The sequence below is a fragment of the Condylostylus longicornis genome, unplaced genomic scaffold (genome assembly GCF_029603195.1).
Source record: "Condylostylus longicornis isolate FDR11 unplaced genomic scaffold, ASM2960319v2 ptg000027l, whole genome shotgun sequence".
Classification (NCBI taxonomy): domain Eukaryota; kingdom Metazoa; phylum Arthropoda; class Insecta; order Diptera; family Dolichopodidae; genus Condylostylus; species Condylostylus longicornis.
Window position 1 is genome coordinate 5,181,368 of NW_026577996.1, and position 26,644 is coordinate 5,208,011.

At 24.9% G+C, this 26,644-nt stretch overlaps 1 protein-coding gene across 2 annotated transcripts in view; it reads left to right on the forward strand.

The window, feature by feature from the left end:
• The window catches only part of LOC129607419 (tyrosine-protein kinase Drl-like), a 63,242-nt gene extending 38,978 nt beyond the window's left edge, over positions 1-24,264 (forward strand). The window contains exons 3-11 of one of the 2 annotated variants that reach the window (XM_055518441.1): positions 1,750-1,877; positions 3,695-3,935; positions 5,366-5,621; positions 9,752-9,909; positions 10,615-10,763; positions 19,957-20,303; positions 20,579-20,719; positions 23,259-23,558; positions 23,676-24,264. In XM_055518441.1, coding sequence (XP_055374416.1) covers positions 1,750-1,877; positions 3,695-3,935; positions 5,366-5,621; positions 9,752-9,909; positions 10,615-10,763; positions 19,957-20,303; positions 20,579-20,719; positions 23,259-23,558; positions 23,676-23,787 — 1,832 coding nt within the window. In that variant the 3' untranslated portion in view covers positions 23,788-24,264. The remainder of the gene's footprint in view (positions 1-1,749; positions 1,878-3,694; positions 3,936-5,365; positions 5,622-9,751; positions 9,910-10,614; positions 10,764-19,956; positions 20,304-20,578; positions 20,720-23,258; positions 23,559-23,675) is intronic. The other variant, XM_055518442.1, reaches the window with a different exon arrangement.
• The last annotated feature ends 2,380 nt before the right edge of the window (positions 24,265-26,644 follow it).

The following is a 26,644-nucleotide window of genomic DNA, read 5'->3' on the forward strand; positions in this document are numbered from 1 at the left end:
CGTATCATAAAGAATCAATCAATGCTATAAAGGATATTATATAAAACATTTCAGGTTTATTATAATTTACAACTTGCACTATATACGAGTACTCGCATCTATATTGTTATATACGAGTATGTCAGTGTATATTTTGACAATACACTTGTAATAAATACTGTATGGTGTTTGTGTTAGAGAAGATGAAGAAGATAAAGATAATGATGATGATGATGGAAATGGAAATGGTAAATGGAGATGAAGAAAAAAATTGTTGACAAGGATAAAAAACCATTTCTTACTTACTCTTATAAATTGGGAAATTTTAGAATGATTGAAATGAATCTTTTACTGTTTCACTAAACTATATTTTTTTTTTCGGGCTATAAGAAGGTTAAAATTAAAGGGATGGAGTACACGGATGTTCATAGAGTGCAGAGGAGATGAATGGGTGGTAAAGATATATTGGAAGAAAAAACTAAATAAAATCAATGAAAAATTAATAGGATCTTTATGTTTAAGTAAAATGAGGATCAATTTTTTTTCTTTATGCCATTCCTGTACTTATATAAACGTCTGGCATGTATGCGAATTTGTGCGTACATATGTGAACTTATAATATTTATTAGAAACGGATATTTGTATCATAAATAAACAGATTTTTCATTTGTGTGTTCAATTTATTTTTGTTTGTTCGTCATTTAAAGAATTGATATACGAGTCTGTATAACATTTTCGATATTTTTCATTAAAATATAATGAGAATTATTAAAGTTCAAATATTTATTATTGTTGAAATAAGAATCGGAAATTGATTTGTTACAGCCGCCTAGAAGAGGTTTTTAATACATTTGAGCGCTAAAACTGTTATAAAAACTGTTATAAATCGTGTTCTGTATGTTAATTAAACTATTAGAAAACAAACTGGATATGGTTGACCAAGTTTAAGCTATTAAATCAAAATTTATGCCAAAATTAACATATTTATTGGATTGAAATAGAAGTAGTTCATGTTGGAATTCCAAAATTTGTCCCATATTCAGCAAATAATTTAATGTGATAATCTTTAATTTTTTAATACATGTGTGCATTTTCACAAACACTTTAGATAGCTCGAAAATTAAAGTAAAAAAAGTACTTTCTAAATTTAATTTGAAAATAGAGCAATCAAATTTTGTTTGTTTGGAACGGCTTTTATATAAGAACAGTTCAATATCGAACTTTGTCCGTCTGGGACGTTTTTTGTATGAAAAACAGTCAGAAATTGAATTTTGTCTGTCTGGAACGCTTTTTGTATGAAAAATAGCCAGAAATTGAATATTGTCTGTCTGGAACGCTTTTTGTATGACAAGTAGACAGAAATTGAATATTGTCTGTCTGGAACGCTTTTTGTATGAAAAATAGCCAGAAATTGAATTTTGTCTGTCTGGAACGCTTTTTGTATGAAAAATAAAATGAAGAAAAATTTCAACGTCTTCTCTCTTACTTTAATATGCTTACATAATTGTAATGAATAATGTTTTGAGGAAAAAATTTTCATAAATAAAATTTGGATTAAATTTCAAAAATGATTTTGATACTTTTTATATGATTTTCACTTCAGAAATTTTTATAAATTAATTAAACTGAACACAATAAAACATTTTTCACTTGTTTCATATTTCAATTTTTCATAATTAAAAGCACATTTACACTTTAAATGTAATTTTCAATTATAAATTAAATTTTCTCTTTTTTTTACAAATAAATTTCTTTTTATTTTATTCACAGACCTAGAAGCCGATATATTCTATGTACATCAAGGAAATATTAATAATTATGTTATACAATTTCGTATACCATTAAGTTCCGACCATGAGAACATTATATTTTCCTGGGAAAGTTTAACTTCATATCCTGTAAGTTTCAATTACTTTTATTCTAGTATTCTATTTTATTTTCTTTTATGCTAAACAAAAAAACAAAAATTTTTTTTTATTATTATTCCTTTTGTTAAGAGAAAAAAAAAACTTGTTCTCTATGAGCATGAAAATTTTTAAATGGTAAGTTTGTTGTATAGGCTGACCATATATGACTAATATTTATGCTGGACAAAAATTTTTGAATGCACAGTATTAATTGGATGGAATTTTGCAGAGACCTGACATTCTCAAAACTGTAATTTTCCAATAATAGCAATTCGAGAGTTTTCAAATATAGAAGCTTATATAGCTACTTATTTCGCTTTTGTGGCTAAACTGTCATTATTAATTGTAAAATTGGACGAAATTTGTGTTCCCCAGTTTTTGGAAAGCGTTTGCTGAATGACATTAAGTACGTGTGACTATTCTCATTTTATTTTCTAAAATTTATAATTGTGACTTACTCCATGATTTATTTGAAACTCTTAAATTTAAAATTTTAAAAACTCTGCACAACTCGGTTAAAATTTGGAATTAAAGTTGACAATATTTTGTCAATCCAAGACCATTTGAATATTTAGTACTCATATGTTTTGTTTTAAAAAATTTTTAACTAAATTATAAAAAAAAATTTAATTTTAAATTAAAAATAAAATCTTTTTTTTTGGTATTTCAAAACTTTTGTTTTTTTGATTTTAAAGAAAAAACTTGGTTGGAAATTTTCCAAATATTCCAATTTAAAAACTTTCATTTATTGTCTTCTAAAGTTTAATTATGGTCAGCCTACATAATAATTAAATTTTTGTTCTTTTTTTTGCAAAGAATGTATAAAAACAAATGTCATGCTATAAATATACAGAATGCTTATCATTTATATAACAGTACTTTTATGGTCTTGTAATTGAGCCATAGAGTCTTTCGAAATATTTAAATTTCGCTCTCGAAATTCACTGCGGCTTTACTTAAGAAATTAAGAAATTTTTGAAAATTATTCATAACATTAAGAGTTACATCAAAAGTATAACACTTTCGCAGCACATTAATTTTACTCGCCCATTACATTTTAAAATAAATTTCAATAAAGTTATTCTTATATGATTGATAATTCAGGGTTAAATAAAGCTTGAATTCGGTATTAAAATAATCGACAAGTTTCCAATTTAATAAGATTCGCATAGATATAAATTGATGTTCATCTTCTATTGAGGAGAGTAATCAGTGAAAAAGAGAAGAGAATCAGTAAGCAATTTAAAAGAGAGGAGAAACGTAATTAAAGAAATATATGTATCCCTAGTTTACTCTACCAATATTGCATATATTCCGGCGTTTTTGTCAACTTTCATCAAATTGTTATAACAGTAATTATCCAACATCCTGTATATTTATAGTATAGAAAAAAAAAAGATAACAATAAAATTAGATTTTTTGTTTTTTATTTTTAAATAGAACAAAATATTTATTGTGTGCACATGAGTTGAATATAAATTTGCATAATATACACAATACATTGATATAGAAATACATATGTATATACATACGTACACTTGAAATAAATGTATTGTTTAAAAAGTTTAAAATTAAAATTTAATAATAAAGAAAGAAAGAGAGAAAAAAAAAGGATAATAATTCGATTATAATTTTCATTTTCATTTGAACAATTTCTCTATGGCACTTAAAAACTTTGTTTATTGCATATATTTAGGAGAATTATTCTCCATTTATACTTGTTTGAATTTAAATATATTGAATTATTTTTTAGTTATAGACACAAACATAAAATTTATAATTATATTTTGTTCATTATATATTTACAGCTATTATATCAACTAACAGTGCATTATGAAATTGAAAAACAGAATGCATTAGGTATACCACAAATAAGTATACCAGCTGAAGGATATGTACCACAACGTATTGAAACATTTACAATACATTTACCATGTACTGGTAATGTGTCACTTCAAGTACCACTTAAAATTCATATGTTCGTTAAAGGACCACCCAGACAAAATGATATTAAATTGAATTTTAAAGCAAAAAAGAATTGTCTAAAAGGTAAAAAACAAAAAAAAAACAAAAAACATTAAAATAATTGCTACATTTTTTTTTTGTTCTTTCGTTTTTTTTTTTTTTTAACTAGAGTCTACTATATTGCCTTCCTCCTTTCTTTTTTTTTTGTGTCTTTTACTTTTTCAATAACAAATTCAATTAGACCTACTCATGTTTTATATGTACTTCAAATATGATAAGGTAATATATTTATGTACATTCATACATTATACTTGTATGACATACATAAATATATAATCATACAACTTTCGTATATGTTTGAACAGTGGTTTATATATGAATTGATTTTTTATTAGTATGGTTCGGCAATTTCAATTGAATCAAACTATTTTAAGAGCTCAAATTTGTAAACAACAAACTGTTTGTTTAGAAATTACAAAAATTGTTTGATTGCTTAATTGCATGCGATCATACTGTTGCATGTATGCGCATTTGAAAACAAGTATGATTAATACAAATAAGCAATCAAACCAAATATTGCATTTTTGCAGGAACCCCAATCAAATAAAGTACCAAATTCATACAGAATAACATATGCAGCATGCTACAATTGTGTCAAATTTTTTAAAATAGTAGGAAATGGTCCGTATTTTTACTCTTTGACCAAACTAATACGATTCCTAATTCAATTGGATATTCCATTTATTATATGTAGTAAATATTTTATCGTAGTACTTCTCAAAAAATAGAACCATTTGAAGGGATTTAAAATTGTTTGGTACACAATGGAAAAATGTATGGTACACTTGGGATTTTTTTCAAAACAAAATTAAAATTGATCAAATTTAGCTTGTTTTAAATTAATTTGTCTATTTATAATTTCAATATTACCAAAAATATTTCCACCCAATTTCCAAATATTCATGCATCGAACCGGTTCTCGATCAAATGAATTTCCACCACTGATTTATAAGTAATGAAATTTTTTTTTGATTCTTTTTTTATTCCATTTTAAATTTACTACATTAAATATCTACCTTTTATGAATGTTTTTTATATTACACACATGCAATATACGACAAAAAACAGAGAAAAGTAAAAAACAAAAAATTGTCCTTTTATGGAAGATCCTTGTAAATGAACTTTTGCATTTTCTCTTTTTTTTTTCATTTATTTATTTGTCTTTTGGCATTTTATTATTATATGAAATAAAAATTAATTTATTCAGATATTTATTCTGACAAATCGCATACCGATTAAATTTTATGCCTTTAATAATTAAATTATTTTTAATTTATTTTTTTATTCTCATGTCTTCTTTTTTTTTCTGCTAAATGTTTAACATTTATTGCAAAATTGATGATGACAATAATGATGATGACGACAATGATGATATGATGATAATAATAATAATGATAATGATTATAATAATGGTATATATGCGACTTTCATCTTTTGGTTTCAAAAAAATTTAGTTGATCATCCTATACAACGCAGTAATAACAATAATAATAATAATAATAATAATAATGACAATGAAGAAAATAATCAAAACCATAATAGCCGCGAAACAAACATATCACCAAAATTGGATCTGAATTTAATTGAATTATCATCACAGGGACCTGAAATGTTTGGAGCGGTAACATGTGCTTTAGGTTTAGTAATTGGATTATTAGCAAGTGCAATGTATATAAGAGCAAGAAAAAAATTTCGGCAGGATTCATTAAAGTAAGTTGAATATAATTGAATTTTGAGATTGAAAATTTGAAAGATTTTTATTAAATTTCGAAATTTTAAATTAAGATTGATGGATTTTTGAATATTAAAAATTAAAAAAATTAAATTTAATAAAATTTTATTAGAAATAATTGAATATTATGAAAAATGGTGTCAAGGAGGAGTAAAATAGACCCGACCTTATAAATTAAACTTTAGAAACAAGGTAAAAGTAGAGAAAGCCCAAAAATATGAAATACATTCCAACATTTGAGGGCGTTGAATGACCGAAAAGGAGTGCAATTGAGGACTAATTTAAAATTTACTTACTACTAAGGTCTACTAACTAATACTCGTTAAAATGTCTCCTAATAAAATTCTTATGCACTATTCTTCTTCATCCAATTTCTAAATAAACAATTAAGTTTAAGGTACTTTCATTACAACTTTGTTTATGAAGGCTGGAAGACAACCAAAAAAAACCATTTCATATTTTTAGGACATTTCTTTTTTTTTTTGAAAATTTTCCATTTAAACAATGAATTCCCTCTGAACACATTCCGTACATTAATTGTGTTTTTTCGTTGCACTTCTTATAATTTTTGTGGTTTTCAAAAAGAATGCAAAAAATGCTCTTAAACTTAATTATCTAATAAAATGATATGCAAGCATACCATGAGAGAGAACCGAATTTAAATAAAATTATCCTTTTTTATCCTTATCATGTAAAATTGTAGAAAATAAAATAAATTATACAATACACACTAAAGTCTTCTTCATCTTTATTTTTTTTTTTTTGGTAATTTACTTGGCCATTTTTTTAAATGCTCACGATTCTTTCATCTATACATACATCGTATGTAATATAATATAGGGTTCTACGAGTATGTCTAACATAATAAATTTTTTTACATACAACCACACAAAATTATTTTATTTTAGAAAATTATGAAAATTTATTTACAATAAGATAAAAGATACTTGATATTTTCTTTTAAAAATTATTGTTTTTAAGATCACAAGATTTTTGAAAATATTTTCGTTCCTCTATTTTTCTCATATTCACATTTCCTACATATTGTACACATGTACAAGTCCACTCGTATATAAATATTACATAACTAAACATAATTATAATATGGGTGAAAAATATACGAGTAGAATAACTAAAAAGCAGAAAGAAAATATTAAAGTTACAAAATAGTAGTTACATGCATTGTTAGTTAAAATGGAATTTTCTTCATTTTCCTTCCGTACTATGTGATATACACAACCCCACACTAAAAATACGAAATTTTCCTATACAAATTCAAATAATATTTTCAATATATGATAAAGAAAATGAAACATTTGAATGAAAAGAGGCAAAAACAGAAAAAATATACAATATTTAAGAAAAATAAATAAAAAGGAAAGAAAAAAGATGAAAAACAAAAAAACTACATCCTTTTTTTTTGAAAATTGTCTTAATGCTTTACGTTTTCTGGTTTCTTTTCCTTGTATACAATTCACAATATTTCAGTTCAGTTAAAAAGAAATTCTACTTATTTTTTTTTTGTCTTAGGTTATTTACAAAATGAACGTATATTATATTTATATACGTTCCTAAGTATATATGTGTTTGTTATAGAAAACAAAATTCATAGTATATAAATTAATATGATAAATTCATACAAGTTGTTCCAATAAAATAATTGTCTATACGACAAAAATTATCACAACAGCAGGTTATGTTCGATATTGTAGGTTAATCACCGATAATAACACAATTCAACTAAATTGATTGTAACTCAACAAGTTCGATTTCAATTTAAAATGTTCAATTGCAATTCAATATGTTCGTAGCTGCTAGCTCAATTAACTTGTTTTGAATTTAATTTTTTGGCTAGCTGTCCGTGCAAAGCAAAAATAAGGAAACGTAAAATTTCATTTCTTCAAATTTAATTTCACCACAAACCGTATAAGATAAATTTGTTAATTTTTTTTAAACATATATTTAGAAATCCATCACAGAGAGTTGAATATTAAACGGGGCTTATATTCATCACATCACAAACAGTATCATAAATACTTGCAAATTTTTATGAATACAGATATTCACCGAAGAGTGTTGAATATTAAACAGTGCTTATATTCACCACAAACAATATCAAAAAATCTTATTAATTTTTTTAAACATAGATATCCACCACGGAGTTTTGAATTTTAAATAGTGCTTATTCACCACAGGTAATATTAGAAAAATCTGTTAAATTCTTTTGGACTTTATTAAACTATGTTATAAAATTACTTTGAATCTCAAAATTTCACTGTAATTTTCAGTAAATATGAAAAAGTCATAGAAGATTTTGCATTTAGTCTTGTACACAATAACATTCATTCTTGACCTTTATGACTCTATCTCTTTGATTTTTTGTAAATCTTGAATGTTTCACCTTATACACAAATAAATTTAAAATACCAGGAAAATATATTTACCTACATTTTATATATAAACAACTTCTCTCGTTTTTCTTCACTTCTTTTATTTTTGTATTATTGTATCCTTAAGGGAGTTGGGAACATTATTACATAAAATACCTCAAGTGAAAAATATGTTTATATTGATAAAGGTAAATCTGTGTTATTATTGTTGTTTTTCTCTTAATTTTTTTTTTTTTGTATGATTTTTCTTCCTTCAATCTTTCTGTTATTTTTTCCTCATTTTTTATTTTTTATTTTATTTTATGATTATTTTTCTTTTACTGTGTCGATTTTCAAGTAGAAATAAGTACCTTCACCTTACCATTTATTTTATATTATTATATAATTAAAGTTATACTCAAACTTTTAAGAGAATTCATTGAATTCAAAGAGATTTCTAATGAAGAAAACCCTTGAATGTTTTAGAATTGTAATTATATTGTTAAACAACACAATTCAGCAATTTAAACTCATAAGCTGAATTGTAAAATAGCTGAGTATTACAGCGATTTCAATTTCAGATTATTCTTGTTACAAAAACTAGTAGCTCAATTAGAGTTTAGAGTTTGATTCTTAGTAAAATTTGATTCTTAGTTCAGGAGTTCGTACAGTATTTGAACATTTGCTTATCGGCAGGTATAGTTCGAATTTTACTTATTCAGCAACATATTTTTAATTGCTGAATACATCAAATTCACGTTAAATCTTTATTTGGATATTTTTGCGGCCAGATTCTTTTCGAAAACACTTTGAGAAACATTGAAATTTAGAAATAAATTCCTTTCCTTTTTTTTTCATTATTTGTAAATTTTCAAGATATTTACCTTGGGATGATATTTTTGTATAAATTAAGTGCAAAAATATTTGCATACGTGAATTAAGAGAAATAATATGAAAAAAATTTTTATAAAAAATTCTAAAAAGATATTTATTTATTTTTTTATTATTATTATTGTTTTCCTATAAATATTTTTAGATTTTTTTTTTTAAATAAATATTTTTCATATGAAAATTTCATTTAAACATTTTCATATCATTATAAAATGGTATTTAATTTTAAATACAAGAAAAGAAAAGAGAAAAAACATTGACAACAACTTGTGCGAAAATATTTAAAAATATTTTATAAGAAAGGAAAATTATTTTTCCTCTTAAATTAGAATTAAATGAGAAATTAATTTTACTCGGAGGACCAATAATTTTTAAAGAAATTATGTTTTAATAAAAATTCTTAAAATTTTAATAATTTTATTGTATAATTAAAAAAATGAAGAATAAATCCTGCTTCTTCTTCTACTGCACATCCACTGCTGGATGTTAACGTGTACCTTTGATGAGTTAGCGAATGCTGGCAATAGTATAGTATTAGTGTATTATTCACGATTTCATGCTTTGTGAAGAATAAATTATTTAGGAATAATTTTGGAAAATTTCTAAGCACTTCAATAAATTAATTTTTATAATTAAATTAGTCTTCAATTCAACAAAAATTACATTCAAATCAAAAAAATTCAACTTGATTCCAAAAACTATTCACTTTTAATTCAACAATTTCGTTTTCAGTTCAATAAATTCGGTTTTTATTTGAACAAAAAATTTTAATATAAAATTATGAATGAAAATTATTAAATTTTAATCTCAAATTCTAAAATTTTTTTAATTAATTTTTTTAATTATAGTGCTAGCTTAAGTGCAACCGATATGTATGAAAATCATCAAGAAACATTAATTAAATTGGATTCAACAAGTAATCGTAGGCCTTCAAGTGTTAATAGTGATTCATATGCAACAATTACAAGCCTAAATAAATTTCCATTAGCTGAATATAAAAAATCATGTAAGTTTAATTAAAATTTTAATTAAAATTTAGATATAAGGAACATATTATGTAGCCTTACTGGATAAACGAGAAATAACCATATAGTAAGAAACTGGCCTGCATCATATTTTTTTGAAATAAACAATAGTTTAATTTCTTAAAGGGTTAAAAGAATGAACTTAATGTGTTAGGCTAAAAAATACCTTTAATTTGAATTTGAATTTAAAGCGTTCAATAACAAGATAGAAAATGTCATATTAAATACTTGCACATATACATAAAACATTTCTGAATAAATTCATGATAAACTATATCGTACATCAATTAATATACGAATTATTATTTGAAATGCAACAACAAAATTTCTCTTTAAAATATTGAACCATTCAGAGTAATTAAAGGAAGAAATGAAGGTGATTGAATCAAATGGAATGGACAACATTTGAATAAATAAAATTTCTTGTTTTTTTTTTTATAAGTAATATAAAAATCTCTTACACACACTTATACACATGTATTCCTCAATACATTGCATGCTACTTATATAACACTACGGTCAACAATTTTCTCCAACAACTTTAACTTACATTGTGTAATATTGCATTTCAAAATGAAAACAAGATTTTATTTTTATTTTACTTACATTTTACAAAATACATAATATATATGTAGTATATATATGTAGTATATGTGAATAATTTTACAACTATAATTTACATTTAGGGCTAAAAGGTTATTCAACGCCATCACCATATGCAACGGCATTATTACCAATGGGTAATCATCAAATTGCTGAAACAATTTATTCAAAACCAGAATCGGTTTATCAATCGGATGATGTGGCATATTATGCTTCATCTAATGTCCCTCAGGTATGTAACTATAATTATATGTATATATATATATATAATTTGAATTTATTTTTATAAAAAATTAAATATTATGTAAAATTTTTTACTCTTCTTTTCGAATATTTATTTTAATTTTCCGCTCTTCAATATAAGATTGCAATTTGTTTTTTAAGGTGTTTACTTTTTTTAATATTGTACAAATATCTGCAAATTTATTGTGGGTTAAGTAAGGCTCTACCCAACACTTAATTTAAATCTAAATTCTTATAAGTCGAAAAGTTCTGTGGTTTCAAGAATTGAATAAGTATTTAGATATTTTTTTAAGTGATAAATAAATGTAAATGTAAAGGTTTATAGAATGCCACCATTGTCACTAACGCTACCAAATTAAATCAATAATATCGTGATAGCTTAATTGAAATAACTCAAATTTGAGCTAAATTTCAATATAAAATGTGAATTTACTCACTGCGAGCGAAGATGTTGTATGACGAGGTCGAACAAATACAACAAACAGTATGATGAGAAATGAATTTGAGCTGTTTTGGTTAAAACAAACTAAAATTATATTCAAAAATCGCTCTGTGATAGTAAAAACAAAATTTGTGTTATTGTTCATGTATTTGATTGTTAAGAATTAGATGAGGTCAAACAAAATTCACGGACATTTACAAATCAAACTTTCGTGAAATCAAACAAAATTAATGAAGAAAGTTTGATATAATGCAAAACTTGACTAATATTAAATAGTTGAGAATATTCTGCCGTGAATATGAAAAATCAATACCGAGCTTCGTTAATCCCGTAACGCCTAAATTTATGCAAAATTTCAAATTATTCCCTTTTCTCTATTTCACTTTAAATAACAATTAAATAATAATAAACTCACTGTAAAAATGTTATAAAAGGATTCTTAAAGGATATTTAAAATTTTCAACAAAAAAATAAAGAAACTTTAAAATCTCTTATGGGAAATAGGATAAAAAAAAAGTGTTTTTTTTTTATATTAAATTAATTTAAATTAAAAACAAATTTCCTTTCATATATCCTCTTTAAAATTCATGCATATACACGCTCTCACATACAAAGAAAGAAGAACATTTTAAATTTAAAGACTGCATGAAATTGTTAAACTAAAAACAACAACAAACAAACAACAACAACAACAAAATAAAAACAGCTATCAAGCATAAAATGTACTTTGCTCATATTAAAAGAAAAAAAACGAGAGTAAAGAGAGAGAAATATCACGTGCAAATTTTCTCATTTAAGGATTTAAAAAATTATAATTCCGGTGTTATTTCACTTATTTCTCTACATATATACTCTTGTATGAGGGTATGTGTACTCCATATAAATATGTATGTATATTATATGAATGAGTATATGTATGTACATTTATGTTAAGGTATGAAGAACTTCAAATAAATTGTTTCATCCTTTTGTGTGAATTTTAGCATCCTTTTATTTCAATTTTTTTCTTATTCTTATTATTATTCTTATTAAGAGAATAAGTATAGTGAATTAAAAGGAGAAAATACATTATATGCACATACATACCTACATATTTATGTGATATAGATGTACGAGTACATGCTAGGTACATAAAAATTTCTTTTTTTTTTTCCAACTTATAGAAAATTATTTTCTTACATAATTTGATAGGGATTTAACCTTAAACCATTATTAGTTGATAACAACACATTCTAGAGTAAATTGCAAAACACCAAGGCATTAACAGACATACATACGTACGTATCTGTATATAAATAATAATCCAAAATAATAATAAATCTTTAAAATTTATATAAAATTTAATTTTTATAATATAAATTACATAATATAAAATATTAAAGTGATGATGCTTTTAAACAAAAATAATGTAGTAGACAATGTGTAAAATGCATAAAACCCTGCTACACTAAAGAATGCCTCTCTTATTTCAAATTATACCTTATACCTTCTGTCAAATCATAATGTGAACGTCGACCAGCGAAACAGCGAAACAGTCTAAACATTCCATGAGAAAAAAACAATATCTGTCAAATTATTTTCTTCGCATGTCAAATTATTCTCTTATCTGTCAAACCAGTTGTCAAATTACTGCACTATGCTTGCCATTTGTACTAGTTGTCAAATTACTGCACTATGCTTTCCATTTTGAAAACGGTCATTGTGATTAAATGCTAAAAATTCATTCGAATCACTTGGTAATAAAACTGGTATCTTTGTGGTAAAATGAAAATATTGAACTACAGTGTTGCCGTTTATTTATATTATTAGCTGTACTACAACTTTTAATGATTTTTAGTTATTTTTCATAATTTTTTAAATTTTTGTTGAAAGGGACGAATTTTTGTTTATTATATGAATTTGTTTATACGAATTAAACTGCAATTCATAGATTTTCTTATTGATCCCTTTAATACCGTTTATTACCATAATAATGCATTATCATGTCCTTTTTATTTAATATACTGAAAATAATATTATAACTAAAATATAAGGGTAGCGTTATTGAAAAACTCATTCAATCATAAAAGCAAAATAATTTATCGTGGTGTGTTATGGGTAATCACCATATAATGTAAGAGTTTAGAGTAAATATACTACAAAATAGTTTTTTTCCTCATTTATCGTCCGATATAAGGAATTATTTTAAAAGAGAAAAAATGTAGTTCAGATTGGGGTAGAGAAGATTTTTTATTTGAATTATTCATAGCCAACTGCTTAGTAAAAATTACTAAGTTGACACAATATTCAGTTACAATTTGATACTCGTACTTCTTAACTTATGGAAAAGTTGAATTTTACAATTTTTTTTTTTTATCATCTTATTGTTAATCGCTATTACTTGGTTTTATATTTTACTGCTCCTTGTTTTTATTATTTTTTTACTTTGTTATTTTTGTTGCTTTGTCTCTCTTAAATTGAAATAATTTTTCCCTAAGGTGAAATTTTATAAATATCTATAAATATATATACTTTATACACATACATTTTGTATATATATAGAGTGATATTTATTATATTTAAAATGTATACGAATTTAAGTACATAGTGTTGTTTATGAAGTACTCCTTTAAATATCAGTGCTAAACAACCTATTTTATTCAACAAATTAGATAAATTCGCCGTAGTATAAAACTTGTAAATCTTGTAAGTTTAATAAGATTAATGGCAAATGACGGTGTTACAAGGTGAAATACGTGCAACAGAGATTTATCTAAGAGTCAACTTTCAAAAGACTTATAAAAATTGCAGCATTTATGTGCTCTCATACAACAAGGCAGCATTATTGGCGTTTTAATCAGCTTAGATTACACCCAAGGTGATTTGGAACTCGTATATAAATTAGCGTTACTCATGAAACTGGGTAACGCTCATTTAGGTACTGAGGCAGAAGGATATTTCCGACTATTTAATTCAAAATTAAATAGTCGGAGGTGGTATTAGTTGGATATGGATGTACTACAATTTTTTTTGGAATTTTTTGTATTGTTATTGCGAATTTTTTGGCATCTATACTCAGACTCGGAAATCTAAGTTTTGTTTTGTAATTATTAGCGCAATTGAGTCTAAATATCTGTAGAGTACACAAATAATTTACATATTTGTAATTCATAAGGAAAATATTACATGGCCCGTGAAAAACAATAAAATGTTGCCATCCCTCTTCATATCTTATTATATTAATGGATTATTTAGGTGTATACATATTTCATATGTATGTGTATAAGTAAAAGATAAATATATTTACATTAACCACGGTCTTTTTTTTTTTTTTTTTGAATGATTCATTTTGTTATAATTATTGTGATGATGATTTAATATAATTAGAAAAACAACACAGAGAAAAATAAAAATAAAAATAACATGCTCTTATAATAATGGTCCCTTTTATGTCATAGACATTCTTTGCCGCCATTTTTATAGTTTGTTGTTATTGTTATTTTTACATTATAATACAATTTATTATTTTGATGAAGAAAAAACATAAAAACGTTTATTTTAACTTAATTAAATTAAACAGATTTAATGAATTTTTATCAACTACTACATTATATAGCTAAGCTTCTTTTTCCATTATCGCATCCTCAATAAAGTATCTATATATAATTGTCGTATATTATACTTTTGTACTTATGAGCTTTATGTATAGATGTTATTAAAAATAGCAACAGCATAAAAGAATTGAATCTCTTTAAGGAAAAATGAAATCAATTTCTTTTTAATTACAATGAGTTCCGGAGCTGCAATAATATTCCGGATTAGCTAAATTTTTCTATATTTTTTAAATCAGCTCATAATGGAACACCTTAAACTCACTTCCAGTCCATAAGTCAAGCTCGGAGAATTAGATATGGAGAATTTAAATAGAGCAAATAGAATTTCGTGAGCTTTACTCTATAACCTTTTAAAATCCTAAAAGTACCACTTGCGGCATATCGGAATAATTCACGAATAATTCATTGTCATGATATTTATTCACATTTCACAAATTAGCATAGGGAAATTTTCTCATTTAATGACTGTCAAAATTAATGATTATTTTGAATATAGAAAAATTTGAAAATATTCGAAATTTCCCTAACCCCCTCTCTCACCATTGATCCCAATTTATTCACAAAAGTAAAATTCATGAGAACAAAAATGGTTCTTATTTTTTAAATTTCCACAATGTTATTTGACTTTTGTAAAGAAACTTTAAAGAAAACCTCAACAAATATTTTTGTTTTAAATAAAAATTTCTTAATATTTTGCAATTTAAATTTATTCATTATTTTCATATTTTTCTGTTATTTTAACATTTATTTTAATTTTTCCATGGAATTACGAGAAAACAACGAAAAAAGGACATTTTTCTACATAGAGAAAATAATGAATTTTTGTCAAACAAAATTTACATAATTTTTAACGATTTTTTATTAATTTTACAAAAAAACAACCCAACAACTACGAAGTTTTGTGACATTTTGGCAAATATTAGTAGTATTGGAGGTGTCATACAAAAAAAAAAAATTCAAAATTATATTTAAAATAAATTCATTTACTTTGGATTATAAAAACATAAAAAGAAAAAAAAAAATTTTTGTTTTTCAAATAAAAATTTCATCATCTCAATGGGAAAAACTTTTGTTCCCCATGTGACTTAAAAAATATGTGGTAACTTTTGTTTTTAAATATTATATGGTACCGTTATTCTTTCACTTGTTTCTTTTTTTTTGCGTTGTATTTGTGCTCTTCCATAAAAACTTATTTTTTACAAAAAAAAAAGTACAACCAAAATAAAAATTTTTGTCAGAAATCCTTTCAAAGCCAAAGAAGAGAAATTACAACTCTATTCCACATAGAACATATTCCCGAAAACTTGGACTAGTATTTTATATAGATAGGCATGCACAAATAACAGTTTTTGAATAAAATTTACATTTCTGTTTAACAATAATAAAATTTTTTAAGTCATTCATTAAAAAATAAATAATTATTAACACTTTTGTCATTTTAAAATGTCATTTTCACAATGTGAGAGCATATTGTGGGCTTTGTTAACGATTATATACCCAAAATTTTACGAATGATCACCGAAATCCAATTCAGAATTAAAACTACCAAAAAATCGTATATTATTATTATTATGGTATCAAAAGTAAATTTGTACATAATACGAATATTGACCGCAAGAGTTTGTTTTACATTATTGACATAGTATGAGAAATTTGACGTAAACTGTCAACTGTTTATTATTTGGCGTATGGTGTAGCAACTTAATTTACTTTATTTAAAAAAAAAACTGAAGTGGTTAGCACCTATCCGACAGTATTGCTTATTGCCTAGTTTAGTGAAAGTTTACTGAAGACTGTGAAAATAACAGACCAAAAACAGTTTGTTTAAACTTTCCTATCATGGTGACGTTTCCACCCAAAACTATAATATACAAAATTTGAAGCCATTATATAACCTTCCTGTTTGTATACAAAGTCGGTCAATAGTACTTGGAAGGTATTCTGAATTTTAATTATAATTTTATAGAAAACTCTTTTTTGTTGTACAACTCTAGTCAATGGTGTTTCTATTAATAGTTATCTAGCTTAATATCACAATACATACTCAATATTTAGAACTATATTCTCTTTTTGTTTACTTATATTAGCCGAACTTTCACTAATTAAGATTACTTAGAAATCTTTAATACCTTCAAGGTATTTCTTTATTCAACAACAATATGGCGTGATAAACGATACCTGTAGATTCTGGCAGTTTTTCTACGAGCATATATATAACCCTTCAGTTCCTTATAACCACACTCCTTCTGCTAATGGATAACGCAGAATTTAGGGCAAAAATGAACATCCTCGTTGTGTCAAAGGAACTTTGAATATTTACTCTAACTCATGAAGAAGGTTTTCAGCATAACTTTAGAGTGAATATTTAATTTGAGCCTTTTAATCTTTCACTTTTTACGTTTCATATCTCAGGTCATCTGTATTGATTTAGCACAGTAAACCCTATCTCATCTATCTAAAGTAATTACATATGTATAACAATTTAAATGTACATTTTTTTAAATTATCTCCATATTTATAATCAAATCTAGTGCTCTTTCGAAAACGATAACGAACTGTAAAAGAATCACAATCTTAAAAGACTTTTATTTTTATGTTTTTATCAAGCATTAAAAAATATTAAAAATCCAGACTAAGAAAAAAGCGAGAGAAAAAATCTACACTTTTGACATTGTGTACAATTTTTTGTCACAAAGGACCTCTAATACAATAAAAATATAAAAATGATATTCAAAAATATTTTTTTATAAGCGAAAACCATAATATAATGAGAATTAAGGAAGGAGAGGGGGGTTTGGGAGAAGCCCAAACATCAATGACATCAGAAACTTTTAAGGAAACTTAATGGTCGTTTAGAGTTGTTTTTACTGTTCGTTTATGTTTTGTTGTTTATTTTTATTTTTGGTGGCTTTTCAATGACAATCTTTTCTTGTTGTTGTTATATTGTTGTCCTTTTTTTATTCGGAAAGCTTTTCGTTTTTAATTTTTTTTTTCTCTTGTTTTTTTTTTGTTGAGAGTTTATGTAGCTTCTCAATTTTGTGTTTTATTTATTATTGTTGATGTAGTTTTTGTTGCTTTTTTTAACCATTTGTCCTTGCTGTTGTCCTTGTTGTTGTTGTTGTTGTTGCTGAAAACAGTGTTAACATAATTCCCAATAGTTAACTTTGTATAGAATTAAAATATTTATGTAGAAAGATGATGATGAACACAAAAATATATTTTAAGACACGATATTAGATAGGAAGGTTGAAATTATATGTAAGCTGTATAGTGGAAATGGTGGCGACATTATGGTTTGAATTGTAAAGTTATGAGTGACATAGAAGTGACAAAGAGGTTTTTGTTTTTTAATTCTCTTAAGTTTCTGTGGTTACTGTTCTGTTGATTATTTTTCGTTTTTGCTCTTTTCACTTTTATTTTGTGAATATTTAAGTTGGTTTTTTTTTGTTTTGGACCTTTGTCACAGACTTCTTTTACCAAAAACAAAAAAAAAAAGCATAGAAACCGGCAAAAAAGAAATTTATTAATATTTAAAGCTTAAAATGTTATGAAAATTTAGTACGAAAAAAAAATTACGATAATAAGGATCAAAAAATTAATGTAATTAGGATAAGAAGATGAAGAGGATTTTTGTTTTTTCAGTATACGAAATGAAATTTATGTTTGAAAGATAAAAATAAATTTAGTAACTTGTTTTTGTTGTTTCATGTAGAAACTATAGAGAGAGAGAGAGAGAGAAAGAATTCATATTTTATAGAGTTGGGATCATTGAATCTTGTAAAAAAAACTAAAAATTATAATAATTATAATTTTAACTCCATGGATATATGCGGTTCTTACGGATGTTATAAACATTATAAAATTAGTTTTTTTATAACAATAAATATTTAAAATAGTCACAGAGGATTTCTATAATTTAACAGAGACTTATATACAGATGTGGAATCCAGAGGGTATGTGATACAAAGTGATTCTGAATAATTTTCATTGTACAATATTGTCATTAACATTTAACTTTAACTCGTTTTCTTGTACATAATTTGGAAATTAATTATTTTTTACCCAAATTGGACAAATATTTTTGTTTTTAAATGTACAATAAATTTTAATAAAATGTTGTTATTAACGAAATTATAGTAATTATCAAGATTATTTCACATGTAACAATAATTTTTATAATTTACTACAAGTCATTAACAAATTGTTATGAAAAGAAACAAAAGATGGCGTTTTTAATCCGAAAATTGGGGTTCTAAATTTCCTAAACACAATTAACTTCAATAATATCAAATTACTGCAGAGTTCAGCTTATAAGTTCTAATTGTTGAATTGGGTAAAATCGGGTAATCTTGAATTGTAACGTAATTTCAGTTTATAAGCTCTAATATGGCTGGATTTTGTTTTTCTTCATTTTTCTACTCCTTTTGGGAGCATCTACAAAGCTTCATCATCTGAATTTGTTCTGCGATTTTTCTTTTATTTCGGACTATATTTTTCGGGCGCCTCTTATTTCTTTTTCTACTGATCTGCGCCAGATGTTTTCTTTGAATCTACCTACCTTCGTTTTATCCTGCGGATTCCATTCAAGGGTCTTACGTGGAATGTTATTTACTGGCCTTCGAATGTTTATTACTGGTCACTCCTTTTTTCTGATCTGGGCGTATACTGGTTCCTACCCTGTAAATTCCCAGAGATCTTTATTACTTACTACAGTTCTTGGTCAGAATAATCCGCATATTATTCGTAAGCATTTATTTATGAAGGTCCGCACCCTATCTGTATAGTTCTAATTTATTAGCCACGTTTCGCTGCCATATAGGAACACCGATTTAACATACGCGTCAAAAATCTTTATTTTGGTGCCCCTTGTCAAGTAATGCTGCTTCCAAACCGCCCATAGTCTTCCGCTAATAAGTTAATAAACGTGTATAATGTTATTTCAATTTGGATTCAGTCACGGTTCCATTTCTCATATTGGATATAGTGTATTAATTTACGCAAGGTAATCCATCTGTTGAACCAGAAATTCAGTCTATTAATTGTATTATTAAGTATTTAAATTTAACTTAAATAAATCTTAAAGAATTAATTAAATTTTTTTTTAAATTTTCTGTTTTCTTTTTTCCTCACCAATTTCATTTTTTAAGCAGTATGTAATGCCAACACCAAAAATTTATAATAATCCAATAGATGTTAAAGAAAAAATACGTAAAATACCAAGTATACAACCTGGTATGTTAGAAACAACAAAAATAATAAAAGAGGGTATGTTTGGTAGAATTTATGCTGGGCAATTAGGTGATTCATGTAAAATTTTAATTAAAACTGTTATTGATGGTGCATCATTAACACAAGTTGGTTGTTTATTATCGGATGCTTCATTATTAGTTGGTATATCACATCAAAATATATTATCACCAATGTTAGCATGTACTGAATTACCAGGACCACCAGAAATTGCTTATCCATATCCAGAGAATGAAATATTAAAAATGTAAGTTGGTTTTATCTTACAGCCTTTATAATAAATTCATTATTTTTTTATTAATTGATTGATTGATTGATTGATTGATTGATTATTAATTTAATTTGATTGAAGTAAATTAAAATGAAAAGAAGATTTTAAAAAAGAAAGCGAAAATAAATTTCTTTTTTAATTGAAGCATTAATTAATTAATAAAAAAAAAAACAAAAATTTTTTACCTACATATTTTCCTTTTTCTTTCATGTTAATAATTGTTGCTTTTATATACTGTTATTTCTCCATAGTTTCCTACAAAAATCAAAAGAAACAAACACTCCAATTAATACAAGGCAATTAGTTGAATTCGCTTTAAAAATTACAAAAGGATTATCATATTTGCATAGTATAGGAATTATTCATAAGGATATCGCTACAAGGAATTGTTTGTAAGTTTATATATTTTTACATACATATGTACATGTATTATAGAAATTTAAACAAGATGTTATACAAAAATTTTTATGAAAAAAATAATTAAGAGTACAGTTTACACGTTGAACTCTCTGTATTCTTTCATAAAGTAAGGTTATGTATTAAAAAATTTTACAGGTTTCCGAACTGAATGTGTTTGCCGTTATATAAATTTGAGCTCTATAAGGCGTTAGTTCTCACATTTTTTATCTTACAAGTGCTTAAAAGGAGACCAACTTATCTTGCATATCTTTGCATTTTCGAGCAGTAGAGCTATCTCGTTTGCATATTCCAGGCTTTCGAGTCTATACGTGATGGTCCTTTGATGCCTATAACAGTTGTTTTTGCTCCTTTTATGACGCTGTCTAACACCCTATTGAAGAGAAATGGAGAGGGGGCATTTGTAATATATTCCGGCTCCCGATCTTATTAAATTGCTTAATGTACCTTGATAAAACACCCTTAGCCCCGCAATTTCATTTTGTGATTTAATTATATTGATTATTATGTTTGAAATGCTTTTATTTGCTGAAGGTTTCCATGCTCTTTCAATTGATTGTAACAAAAGCATTTTTGAAATCCACGAAAGTAATATACAGTGGTGAACTCCATTCGAGTAATTATTATCCATGAAAATTCGAATTGTGTTAGACTGGTGGGTGCAACCACACCCCCCCTCCCCCACAAATCACGCTTATTCTTCTCTATAAGAGGCCTGCTTTTATTTTACTCTCAATTATGGAGTGTATTATAAGGAAAAGTACCTTTATAGCTGTCCTTAGTATTATTATATGCAACCAGTTCTTGCATTCCGTAAAGTCTGCCCTTTTTTAGTAGCTTTCTCTCATTTGAATATAAACACTCTGTACTTGTACGTGTTTATATGTGTGCATTCAACAGAGAAATAGTTGTTCTCTTTTATTTTCTTTCTCCTTTTTATTCTTGCTTTATAATTTGCGCCTTTTTGGGTTCGATAAATTTTTTCTCCCCCTTCTTATTAATTTTGTTTTAGAAAGAAAAAATGGCATGATTTACCGACCGAAAAAAAACATGGGGATTTGTTTTTCTTTATTCCTTTCTCTTGTTATTGTTTTTTGGTATTTTATTAATGATTGACAAGATGATTACACATTTAAAATCATTTGAAAATTTTAATTTCCTATAATCTTTTATCAATTTGCCGTAATTCAAGGGAAACGAAAAAAGAAACAAATTTTTTAAAAACAACAATAAAAATATGTGATGAATAAATAAAAAAAAGAAAGAACGTATATCCTTTAAAAGGATAATATAAAGCTAAAAGAAAAATTCAGAAAACAAATGGACAATGATAAAAAACAAAATAACAAATTTTTTTTTTTTTTCGGAAATTTTTTTTTTTTTTTTGAAAACTCCACCATTCTATTATAATCCCCACAGTCATTTGTTATTATTATCAACCTTCCTCCCCATCCACATTACGAATTGCTACATAACTGTTTACCATACCTCCTTCTTATGATTATAACCATTACCATTATCATTACCACCATACCAGTTCAGTAAATTTTTGTACGCCCTAGTAATCAATTTCTAAACGAAGCATTTACAAAAATTTATAGAAAAAATATATTCAAATTACGAGAAAAAAAAAGGCACTAATTTAAATTTTTTTTTTTTTTTTGTTTGCTTTCCTATATTGAACATTTTCTGAACTCTTCCATTTAAATTTTGTATAAAAGTTTTGCTTATATAATAAAATTTTAATGATAATTTTTTCAAAATCAACTTTTGAAAACAGTTCAGAATTTTTATTGAAACGTTTATGAGATTTTCTAATAATAAAATTTTAGAATTTTATGTTTCATACATGTATGTCATACATGTATGATACACTTGTATTTCATACAATAATGAAATATCATGTAATATCTTGCATGTAATGTAATATCTTCATAAGTGAATTGAGATATGAGAGTCAATTATAAATCAGTATAACAATTTAGTGTTTAGATTTACTTCAACATTTTTCAATGCTATTGTTCTTTCATACTTGTCTGTGGCAAATTTTGTCTGATTTAATACTTATAGGTTATTAAATTAAATTATTTCTTATTTTCTAATATGCCTTTTCTCTAATTATAGGAGTCACTTTTGGAAATTTTAAATAATAAATTGTGAAACCTCTTAAGTCAAATGTTGTTCTACACATGTTTGAATGGCTCAATACCGAATTCTAGTTTTATAAGTAGATAACCCTATAGTTACTATTTTATAGTACCATTTTTTTTCAATTTCCATACATATTCGATATTTAAATTGACGTGTCTTCTCTCTTACACGAACATAATTTTTTGTTTTGTTTTTAAAACAAAAAAAAGACAATTTCCACCCTTACCGAAATTCATTTGAAAAACAAAAAAAAAAAGAAAACAAATTTTTAACTAAATGAAAACGTTATTAAACAAAACTTTCATCCCTCTTTTTTTTCTTCCACTGATTTTTTTCTTTTTTTTTTAAATTATTTTTTCACAGCTTGGATGGTGATTTCAATGTAAAAATCTGTGACAGTGCTTTGTCAAGGGATTTATTTCCGGATGATTACCATTGCCTCGGGGATAATGAAAATCGTCCAATTAAATGGATGGCATTGGAGACAATTCAAAAACGTATTCATACATCAACAAGTGACATTTGGAGTTTAGGTGTATTATATTGGGAACTTATAACATTATCAATAAATCAACCATTCGAAGAAGTTGATATATTTGAATTGGGACCATATTTAAATGATGGTTTCCGTTTGGGTCAACCAGTTAATTGCCCTGATGAATTGTTAGTAGTTTTTCATTGATTTTCTCAATTTTATATAAAGTTCAAAATTTTTATTAATTTTACTAATTTTGTTTTTTTTTTTTTTATTTCTTTCTATTTATATATGTATGTGTATAGTTATACTGTAATGTCATGTTGCTGGTTAGCTGATCCAAAACAACGTCCATCATTAAATCAATTAATTGCATTTTTAACAGATTTTCATGATGATTTAGGAAAATATATTTAAATTATAAAATTAAAAATATTTATAAATAATATTATATATAAAATAATTCCAGATTAATGTTATTGTATGTATATAGTACAGAAATGGCATTATTCAATTTGACGTTACGAGATCAAAAGAGAAAATCCTGGAAATTTATAATCGATCTAAAAGCACTCTTAATCAAAATAAAATAAAAATACAAAAAGGATTTCAATTAATCTGGAAATTAAAATTTTAAAATAAAATATAAAATTATTGTGATATTTATTTCAATTTTAATACAATATTCAATTTAATTAATTTATTTTTTAAAAAATGTAGCTAAAATTTTTTTTTATTATTTCATTATTAAATTTTTGTGTAGATAGGAAGCTTTTAATTGAATTTCTTAAAATTTTATTCTATAATATGTTCCAATTAGAGAAGGGAGAAAAGCAAGTTCATACAAAAGGTTTGATACAAACAGTTTGATACAAATAGGGCATTCAAACATAACTATTCATCTATTAGTCAAGTTAGAGCAAAGTTTTTGAAAATTTTCACAAAACAAAATATTTAATTCGATTTCAAATATTTGATTTCTTGAATTTTTATTAAAAAAATTTTCCATTAACATTACAAAATGAATGAATGAAGTTTTCCGTATTCGAACATATCATGTATGAAATCAAACTCGAACATAATATTGTTCGATTGTAATGTTTTAAAACTTTAATTTCAGTATAATCAAACTATTCAAATCATAATATGGTTCGAAGTAACGCACATTAATCATTCTTAGAATTCAAAATGGCACATTCAGAATCTTAAAGGAAACGACTGGGTCCGAGAAATTTAAGAATTGTTTCATACTTTTTCATTGAAATTTCTATTTGGTTTAATAATTATGCAATTCTTAAAATTAAAATTTTATTTTACTATAAATCTAATCAAAAATAATAAAAATTTTAAAAATAAAAAATCAACAAATGAAAATTATAATTTATCACACTCTGTCTATTGTATAGGCCATAAAAAAAAAAAAAAAAAAAAAAACGAAAATAAAAAAAAAATTAATTTTAATTGTAAATCGTAAAACGTTTTAGAAAATTTTGGGGTATGATAAAGTTCGCTAATAACAATTAGATTTTAAAATAAATTAATAAATAAATAAAAAAAAAAAATAAATTAAAAGCAAAATAATTGTAACAATTATAAATAATAGATTCGAATTTTAAAAAAGAATAAATGAAAAGTAAAAAAAAATTGATGTTTTAAAGTTGAAAATAAAAAAAAAATAAACAAAAAATTTAATTGTTGTTTTATTTACAAAGAGAAAACAAAACAAAAATCCTTGATCACAAATCCCTTTAAACGGAATTCCCAACTCCCAATTTTTAATTTTAAATTATTTATGTAAATCTTTAATATTTTTTTTTTTTTTATTGCTTTAATTCTCTCAAATTTTCTAAATACCCTCACTTATTCATTTTGACATAAAAATGCTTAAAATTCCAATATGAATTATTATAAACGCACCTATATATCACTCTACTCTTATAACACAAAACTTCGAACCTTGTATAGTTATATAAGTGTACAACAGCTATCGAACTTACTAACACTAATATTACAAAGAAAAAAAATTAAGACAACATTTTTAAAACAAAAGAAGAAGAAAAAAAATGAAATATTTGAAAATACAATAATGCGAATTAAAATTTGTTATAATGTTATCAAGGACGATTGAATATGCGTATAACATGGAAAAGACTATATATACACTGTAGAAAAAACTCGTATAAAATTACTACAATAATACTAGGAATCTGAATTCCTAGTATAATTGTAATGAAAATGCTCGACTCTAGTAAAATTTTACGCCGAAAAGTAATTAACGCATTTCGATTTTTGGAATAGAGGAAATTTTTTACTACATTTCAGAGGAACTCTATACTTTACAAAATAGTACAAAAATTACTGTTCGATGAGTTTAAACTACTAATTTTAATTTTCGGTATAGTATTTTATATTTAGGTATAGTGTACTATTCCTTCTGTCAAAGGAGTAATTTATTTTACTAGAAAAGAAGTATTTTTGTTCAAGTAATACTGCATCATTTTTATTTTTCAATATTTCTCATGGAATTTTAAATTGCCTAAATTATTCTACACTTAGACTTTTATATTCAGTTATTAATAATATTTTATATAAGTATTTATTATTTAAACAATTTTTGTTTTTGACAACTTAACAACATAATTTTACATATTTTTAATTTGAAATTATTTTAAAATTTTAATTTACTATAAATATAGATTATCATTCAAACACAACCTTAATCTGATCGCTTTCAATTAAAACTGAAAAGAGATTCAAAAATCATGACATATTGTCATTAAAAATTACACTACAAAAGAGTAATATGTCACAAAACACTTCATAAAAAAGTAAAATTTAACTTACTCTCAATTTAATTTGATGTATGATTATTACTCTCTTTTAGAGTAAAATCACTTTTCAACATTAATTTGTCGTATATTTTGTCGTAAACAACGATTTTGTCGTAAACAACTATTTTGTCGTAAATTTACTCGCTGATCGAGTTAACTGCAAAATTACTCTTAAATCAAGTAAAATTTAATATGCTATAGCGTATTTACTGCATTAATTGTAGTAAGAATTACTAAACTTTTTTAGCAATTTTCAAGAAATTTTTTACAGTGTACATTGAATACGTAAATAACGCCTATAGTAGAAAAAACAAGCTTTAGTTAAGAAGAATTTTTATATGTACATACATATATATATATACAAATAAATAAATAGAAATTTTCGGAAGATTAATAAGAGGACTTCTATATATAACAAAAAATTTAAAGTATTTAGCAATTAT